Source organism: Gouania willdenowi, chromosome 21 (genome assembly GCF_900634775.1).
Source record: "Gouania willdenowi chromosome 21, fGouWil2.1, whole genome shotgun sequence".
Classification (NCBI taxonomy): Eukaryota; Metazoa; Chordata; class Actinopteri; order Blenniiformes; family Gobiesocidae; genus Gouania; species Gouania willdenowi.
Window position 1 is genome coordinate 18948338 of NC_041064.1, and position 9446 is coordinate 18957783.

Here is a 9446-nt window from a genome sequence, read left to right on the forward strand (position 1 = left end):
GAAAGTGGATACTTCTGGTATTCACATAGAGCGCACACAACAAGGAAGTTGTGATTTAACAATTTAACAACAAAAGAAAAATTTTCCGGACAATTTCATAATGGAAGCCACTTCCTCCCAGGGGAGCACATGTGGCCAACCATGTGGAGTTAAAAGACAAAATTTACTTTCCAAAATGATGTCAAAATGTGTGCCCCCCACATGTCAAATATGTTCCATGAAAGTTGCTGCTGACCATCAGACAGCATCACATGATGGAGGATTGTTTGGGTGCTAGAGAGAGAGAGAGAGAGAGAGAGAGAGAGAGAGAGAGAGAGAGAGAGAGCTGCAACAGGATATTTGTCACTATGGTTACTGGCAGCAGATTCCATCATTTTTCAGTGTCACGCTGCTTTCACCCGCGCTAGGGCGTCTTTAGGGCTTGTTGTGAGGGCTGCTTCTCTAATCTTGTTCAACTTTCTGGATTCATGTAACTTCATAAATCTGAAGAACAGTGAGTTTCATCTGGGAGGTAAGAGTCCTCTGCCATCCATACACTATACATGTGTCAATATTAATGTGTTTCTGAGATCTGATGTGATGGAAGCTGTTGTGGCAATGTTTGGGTTTTGTCAGACTATGGCTACATTGCAACACATCTTCCTATTGAGGAGACAAACTAAGATTGCTTCTACAAGTGTACAAAGTTCAGGTTTAATCTTTATTTACAGTCAGGCTATGATAAAAAAAAAAAAAAGCAATATTTAACAACACAAATCCACATTAAAATGGTGGCATCAAAGCTTACCCTTCTTAAGATCAAAGGTTATACTTTAAATAGCTGACGAAAACCAACCAATACGTTAAAGTTGAAGACGCACAGGAAAGTCAAACTTCTGCATTACTGCCTGCACCGGTTGAACAAGCATCTTTATTTTGTGTGTGTGTGTGTATGTTTGTCTCTGAAGTCAGCTCACTAGTGTTAATTGAACAGGAAATGTGTTTTCTCCTCCACACCATGTGCAGGAGCAGATAGCCGCAGCGAGAGTCCAGTAAAATATTGCTTCAAACAATATAACTTTCCAACTGCCCATAGCGCTTTGCGGCACAGCACCCTGGGGAAGTTCACTTCCTCACATACAAGGGCAACTCTTAAGTTAACACCTTTTTTTTTTTTCTTCAGTGTTAATGTGAGAGGGTGCAGCTGTGTTCAGGGCAGCGAATGTATTGTTCAAGACTTCCTTAAATAATCATGAAACTCAGTTTGGTCCCATGAGTCAAATATTGAAAACAAATGGGTGTGTAAAGTTTCCTTTGTCTTCTTGATGAGTCAAAGTTAAATATGATCATCAAATTAGCTTTTGTAAAAATACAAATACATGTTAATATATGTTTTAATATCTCATTTAAAAAAAAAAAAAAAAAAATAGAGGGAAAGAGAAACAGAAACATAGCATTGTAGGTTCTTTCCATCACATGAGCAAGCCAGTTGTGATGTAAAAAATCTTGTAATTTACATCATGGATAATAGACAGTAGTAGTAACTGAAATAACAAAAGTAAAACTTTGATTAATCAAGCAAGTCAATTTTTTAATAGATGTTTTGTAATGCAAATGATGATGTCTAAAAACAAACACGTATCTGGAAAACTGCACTGATACTTGGACAAACAATTCAAGACATTAGGTGGTAAAACTATAGAAACTATACCATATGATTTCCTCCCACTATGTCCGCAGTCTGACCAATACAAACTGGGGCAGGGGTCAATCAAGAGTTTGAGCTGAATTGAGATTTGCTTTGACTGCACCACAAGATGGCAGTACAGTACTTATTATCTAACAGCTTTCAAACAGACTCTAGAAACTAGTTGTGCATGCTGATTGTACCCCAAAATTTGAAAAAGGGACAATTACCCACTGCTAAAATAAACTAAAACAGTTATTAACCGTACCTTTAACCTCCTTGAATTTACTTTGATTTACCAGGTTTTGTTTTGTAAAATGTAATGGTTTTACTTTGTATAATGTATTGGTTTTACTTTGTATAATCATTTATAGGTAGTGGGCAAATGTCCGTTTTTCAAATTTTGGGCGAGAAATTGTCTGATGCACAAATGTCCTAGAACCGTGTAGTCAGTCTGATATGTTAAGAATTCTTTAATTCACACAACTTTTTTCAGGAAATTTACATTGATCTCCTGACATGTTTCGACTGTCAACTGCCAGTCTTCTTCAGAGGCGTTTGCTGATTATTTTGATGTGTCCTTGATTTTCACAAAGTAATTCCAGCAAGTTCATTTTGTCTTTTTTTTTTTTTTTTTAAATAATATTTTAGGTTTCTTTAATTCAGACAACTTTTTTCAGGAAAATTACTTTGATCTCATGTTCCGACTGTCACACATCAAAGAGATCAACAGAAAACTAGCAGTTGGCAGTCAAAATATGTCAAGAGATCAAAGTAGCTTTCCTGAAAAAAGTTGTCTGAATTAAAGAAACCTTAAAATATTTTTAAAAAGAATTCAAAATGAACTTTCTTGAATTACTATGTGTAGGAGACCGGCTTTTACAAAATTCAGAAAAAGACCAAAAAAAAGTAGATGAAACAGAATAAATTACACTCCAAAGACAAAGAAGACACAACTATAATTCAAACTTTCACTTTTTTTTTGCAGGAAGTGGTTTGCAAAATTCAAAGATGGCTTCCAACAGTGTTACAGTGACTGTCAGCATCGCTCCATCTAACAATGACTCTAACAGGAGCTGCAGCACCCTCTATGCCCACAGAGACTACGCCCGTGTCCTCATGCCTCTTGTTTATTGCATTGTGTTTATTGTGGGGCTGCTCGGTAACTCCCTGGCCCTTCACGTCATCCGTTCCAATCTGAAGAAAATCAACTCCACCACCTTGTACTCTCTCAACCTGGTCATCTCCGACATCCTCTTTACCCTGTCACTGCCCCTGAGGATGATCTACTACGCTCTGGGCTTTCACTGGCCTCTGGGGGAGGCCATGTGTAAGATCTCTGGGTTCATCTTTTATATCAACACTTACGCTGGTGTCAATTTCATGACGTGTCTCAGTGTGGACCGTTTCATTGCTGTGGTTTTGCCTCTTCGTTTTGCACGACTAAGGAATGTCAAAAACGTGCGTTTCATTTGTGTTGGTGTGTGGATTCTGGTACTTATACAGACTGTACCTCTCCTGGGAATGCCGATGACCAACCTAGAGCCGGATGGCTTCATAACCTGTATGGAATATCCAAACTTTGAGAAGGTGGACCACATTGCCAGCATCCTTATAGGTGCTGTCTTCCTGGGTTATGTCATTCCTGTTGTTACCATCCTGGTATGTTATTCTATTCTGTGCTTGAAGCTACACTCCACAGCCAAGTCCAACCACTTAATGGAGAAGTCTGGCCGGAGTCGTAAAGCCATTGGTGTGATCTGCTGCGTGTCCCTGGTGTTCGTTGTCTGTTACTCACCTTATCACATTGACATCCTGCAGTACATGATCCGCAAGTTGGTGTCAGACCCAGACTGCTCGGAGCTCACAGTATTTCAGGTGTCGTTGCATATCACTGTGTGTCTGATGAACCTCAACTCCAGCCTGGATCCGTTTATCTACTTCTTTGCCTGCAAAGGCTATAAAAGGAAAATGCTGAAGCTGCTGAAGCTACAGACCAGCATGTCCTTCTCCAGCGTTGTAAGGATGACACCTGAGGGCTCCTCCAAGGATTTTATTGATGGCAACAACATTCATCTAAACAGTACAACCAATGAGAGGCCAGCAGATCGCAGATCACGCCGCTTTGAATGAGCAGCAGGACTTTTTTTTTTCTTTAGATGTTCTAAAAGTGGACACTCAGAGAAGTGTCCTAACCTTCAAAAGAACTCATTCATCTCATGAGGAATTTTGTGGACTCGTAGCCTCAAATGATGGCTGTTTGAAGGGGAAAGACTGAACTATCTTCAGGTGTAAATGAACTGTTTCTAATAAATAGATTCAAAATAACAAGAGCGCTCAGAGAGTGCAAACCTCCTCTAAGCACCAAATATCCAGTTGACCAGATAATGGCAGTTATCTGGATCAGTGATCCTGATCATGGTACCATGATCATTCACAGTTTAAAGGCTTGGAAGACATTTTTCCAGTTGAGTACCAACTCAACATAACTGAGTTCAATTTCAAAAAGATCAGTTAATTATGAACCAAGATGTGATATCATGAATTTTTGCAGATAGAGATAGAGATTTTTCAATTTTTAAAACAGATCCAGAATCAGTGTCAAAATCTGTTAAGTTGTTTTGAAGTAATTTTTCTAAAAGATAAACATGTAAATGAATGTTTGTGAACATATTACGTCGTTGGTGGCGATAATTGGTAAAAAACAGACATACACAACACCTGCATCTATGAAGGTTCCAAAGATTTGTTCCTTCTGATTTGGAAGATAAAATAATAAATCAATTTTAACCACAACCCAAACCAGAAGTTGAACAACGAAGCAACAATTAAAATTATTATTTTCAAAACTTGAAACAAAATTTAAAAAAAAAAAAAAAAAAAGTGTGATTCAAGTGGAGAAAAAAGCATGAACAACATTTTCTCTCATCAGTTCTTAATTTGCCCGTCGATTGTTAAAAGTTTGTAATAGTCGGCACTTTGCTTTATAAAAACAGCCTTCAAAATATATCCATTCATCCATCCAGATACTCCAATTAACATAAGTAACATACAAGCTTTTGCATTATTAGAGGAAGCCGAAGATCTTGGGGAGAACCCACAAAAGCACGGGGAGAACATGCAATCTCCTTACAGAGAGGATATTTTTCTGTCAGTAACCACTACACCAGTGGCTGCCCCACACTTGTATTCATTCACAAATTGTTTCAGAAAATTAGGATGAATAAAGAATTGAAGACAACTGTAGTTTGTCATTGATATTAATGGACTTCTAAAAGTACAATGCAAATCAGTTTGTGGGGCTTCCCCAAAAAATAAAAAGCAGCGACTGAGATGTGTAACCAGTAAAAATAATTGCATTAAAAAAATAAATAAATAAAATTGCAATTAAAGCAAGACCAATTTGATGGTTGAAATTTGAATTTTTCATTTTACTAAAATGGTGGTCACAAAAATTATACCGATAGGCACTAAAATAAGACGGCCCTCGGGTCTTATCATGTATTTCACTGTGATGTTTTTTAACGCTTGTGTTCTTGAATTTGGATTTTTACGTTAGGAATTAAAGATTTAGATTAATTGAAAAAATAAAAAAAAACACTGAAAATTGGTGTGGGAAACAACTTCCTATGATATTTTGTCCTAACATTTCTGCATCAATTTATTTTTTTCAGTTTTGTGATACAGTAGGTATAAGTAATGTCCTGTTTCTAAGGAGTTATGAGTTAAAAAATCCTTTAAAAACCCAGTTGTCAGTGCAAAACAAAAACAAAAAATTTAATGAAATTTTGTCACTAGTAATCAAAATCTAACTATCCTATTACAACAATCTATTGTGGCTTACAACAAATAAACCCATTGCTGGATATTGTTTGTGCCAATTCATTTGGTGCCACAGTGTGTTGCATTGCACGCTGTGGCACCTTTATTGCAATTCATTAAAGCTGAATTGAATTGAAGCGCTGACTCACTGCTAGTTATAGGTTTAGGCACCCAGCAGCATCATCTATAAATGTCTGTCCAGGGTTTTCCCCCCATGCACAGAACCTCTCATTCCTTTCACTCTAGTCAGTGCAGCAGCTTTACCTTATACTGAACATGTATGTGTTTGTGCTGTATGAGGAAAGCAAACTAAACCACCACATGGAAGGACAGAGAAAGCCTGGCCCCACCCAGCAAAATGTGGTTGAAAAGACGTTTTTGCCACACGTCTAAACAACGTCACTATTTGGTAGAAAAGCGAAAGGTGAAATGCCATCTTTTTCTGGTCATAATACTATGCACTCAATATGAATTTATTTAGTTTACCAACTTCTTGTAATACCTAATATGGGAACCTTTGTAGTTAGTTGTACCAGGATTAGATTTGTATTTTTGATTTATGTTTGAAGTTGTTACAATTAGGGATACACCGACTATTCGGCCACCGAATATATTCAGCCAAATATTGCTAAAAAAGCAACATTCGGCCTTCGGTTTAGTGAGTTAAAAGCAAGGCCGAATAGTAGCGTGTGACGCAATGACGCAATCAAACAACGTGCAGTGACTTAGAGTCGGAAAAGAGTGTGTGCGTTGCTGCACAACCAGCAGCAGATCCTCCTTTCCACACACAAACACAGCCAGACTCTCTCCTTACCACTCTCCGCTCTCTGTCACCACGTAAAAGTTGGAAACCGTCCAATTCCACAACTGAGTCTGTTGTTAGCGCTGTGGGACACATATCTGTAAACATCCCCATTGTTTCCTCCTTAGTTCACAAGTGATGTTGGTTCTCACTGCAAAGGCTGGTGTAGCATTAGCACGGAGTGCTAACAGCTGATGTGTGTAAACAATGGCCGTAGCTCCAAGCATTGACTCCCAACACGATCGGCAGCAGAAAAGTTAGTGCAGTTTGGGCGTCCATTGGTGCAGTTTGCATTTACACATAAAGTATAATATATATTCTATAATAAATCGCAGAGTTTGTTTTAGCTGTTAGATAGGTGGAGAGGGAGGAGCTCACATTCTAGGAGGCGTGTTAGGTGACATCACCTACCAACGTGGGCAAAATCCATTTGTCCCGTTTAAAGCTGACTTTTTCACAAAATGTGGAATAACAAGGGAGGAAACAACTTTTTCAACTCTGTCCCTCTGAATGAGGTTAAAGTGATGTATATCACTGTAGCAAAATCATTATAAAGTGATTTTTTCATCATACCTCCCCTTTAATGCACTTTAGTTTTTTTTTTGTTTTTTGTTTTTTTTGTTTTGGAATGCATGTTTTTATTTTATTTGAAGGGCTAATATAAATGAAAAACTTTGTTGTGCTGAAAAGCAAAGTCTACTGGAATATTTAAAAAATGTCATAATATTCAATAAACATTTACTTTCTTTAAAAAACATGTCTAAAAATGTATTCTAGGCTATTTATGCACTTTAAAAAAATAGTGAAAAACTTAAAAACCACATTCGATATTCGGCATTCGGTGTTTATATTTTATTTGGCTTCGGCTTCGGTCTCAAATTTTCATTTCGGTGCATCCCTAGTTACAATACCATTTCTTCTTATTTTTTGGCTGATTTGGTCCAAATTAACCCAAATAAAAAGGTTAAAATTGTTAAGCTCAAATGAGAAGTCCTATTTCCAATGGCTGTTTTTGGGCCACACTTGGACCAAATTTGTTAAATCTGGACAAAAATGGTCAGTCCAAATGGTAATTGGTAAATGGACTTTATATAGCACTTTATCCCTACACTGAAGTAGTCCCAAAGCACTTTACATAAAAGCCCATTCACACTCACATTCACACACCAATGGGACAGAGCTGCCATGCACTGGGAGCAACTTAGGGTTCAATGTCTTGCCCAAGGACACTTTGACACATAGACAGGTATAAACTGGGATTGAACCTCTCGATCAGAGAACGACCTCTCTACCACCTGAGCTACGGTCACTCATAATCCAGCCCAAACTCAATTTCAACAACTATATTGTAAAAAAAATGGACCTATAGTTGGACGGCCCAATAGCAGGACAATTTCTAACACTGTAATTGGGCTAAAATTGGACCAAGTTGAACAATCCAATGACAGCTAAATTTCAAAGACTATACTGGGGCTAAATTTGGACCAATTTTGACAGTCCCCCCCCAAAAAAAAAAAAAAAATGGAGGCTAAATCGGGGCTAAGAGGGACCAACCAGGTTTAGCCCAAAAAAGAACGCCTAAATGGCATTGGGGTGTTTCAACCTTAGCACTGCAGAGGTTTCTGTCCAACCATTCTGTGAACATGCTTTAGTGTTTGTGAGTCATTTTGTTAAACACGGTTCTGCAACTTATAACAGTTTTCATTCTCATCAAATCCCAGCCCTGTTTAACATATTTGTGGACTGATCAGATATGTCATTTTTTTCACAATCTGATTTAAAGTACATTTAAGTTCATTTTTGATCTAAATAAAATGAATCAAAGAGCTTTTTAATCTTCTTTGTAGGAAATGTTTGACATAAATCATAGAAAAAAAACCTTTTTGTACAATTTATTTTGGCCATTAGAGGGCAGTGTATGGCAGACTAAAAATTTCACAGCACGTGAATTAGCAAAAGATTCATACATGTATTTTTAAATTTCTCCCTCTTTTACAAACTTTTCTTAACTTTATATTCCAAAACTATCACAAAGCCCAACTTTAATACACATGTTAAAATGACTTCACCCTCCTGTTTACATAGTGAGAACGGTGCAGTCCCCCGCTCGTGTTGTATATTGTACAAAAGGATTATTTGAGTGTTGAGTACAAGGTGGAAATCTAATCTAAGGAAACCGCATGACAAGTTTCAAAGAGAGGAAAACATCACACAGACTGTTGTCATAACAACATATTGCAATGAACACAAAGTAGGGCCTACCATCTGCTGCGAGATTTTTGTGACACATCAAGAGGATAAGCCCATGGATAATTATACACATGGAATTGGAATGGGACTAAATGAGCAGCTTCACTACAAACAATGAGACTGAAAAAAAACAAACTTTTATTTTGAAAATTTTACAATGGTAAATTTGATGATAAAAAACGAACATTTAATAGCAGGTGTGACTGTGTGTTGCAGGTATTAGTGGGGGTGTATATGGACTGCAGTGTTCTGTTGTAAAGTAAGTGAAGCAGGTTGTAAATCAGAGGTAATAGTTTAGACTTCAATATATTATTGGAGCCATATGTCCAAAATCCATAGTTATAAGCAACTTGACACACACAGTACAAACACACATAGACATTAATCACACACATTAATCTGTATTCTATCCAGGTCCAGAGTGACCTTGAGTGTTTCACCTGAGGTATGCGCTTTGCATCCATTAAGTCGATGGTATAAAACCATCTCACGGTTTCAGCGTGAAGTGTCTATTACCACCATCTTATTTCCTGTTTATATGGCAACTGCCTCAACATCCTGTTTTTAATTACTTCTCTCTAGCAGCAGATGCTTCTTACAGCAACCTGCTGTGGATTACTCCCCTGAGAACTAATGTGCTGTGACAGACCCCACTTTTCCAATCAATAACTCGCCCTAAATCTGCCATCTCCCTGCCTGCCAAACACACTCCCACTTCTAATGGCACATCATTTTCTTTAAGGGGGTGTAATTGCAGACGGTGGAAAGCTGTAGCCCCTTTGTGTTCCAACTACGTAACTACTGTAAACGTATCTAAAGTAGAGAGACTGCAGCACACAGGAAGTGAAGGGGGCTACTCTCACATTTCATAATCAGACTTTCACTTCCCTGTTCTGTAGAAGCTTA

The 9446-nt window shown here is 37.8% G+C and overlaps 1 protein-coding gene across 1 annotated transcript; it reads left to right on the forward strand.

Moving 5' to 3' along the window:
* The first annotated feature begins 392 nt into the window (after positions 1–392).
* Positions 393–4551, forward strand: gpr183a (G protein-coupled receptor 183a). Its single transcript, XM_028436301.1, has 2 exons — positions 393–511; positions 2655–4551. The coding sequence occupies exon 2, from the start codon at positions 2678–2680 to the stop codon at positions 3797–3799; it is 1122 nt and encodes a 373-aa protein (XP_028292102.1). The 5' UTR covers positions 393–511; positions 2655–2677; the 3' UTR covers positions 3800–4551.
* Positions 4552–9446: the final 4895 nt, after the last annotated feature.

What these genes read in the sequence shown, in the direction of transcription:
- gpr183a (XM_028436301.1), top strand. Translation starts at nt 2,678, where the DNA reads ATGGCTTCCAACAGTGTTACAGTGACTGTCAGCATCGCTCCATCTAAC.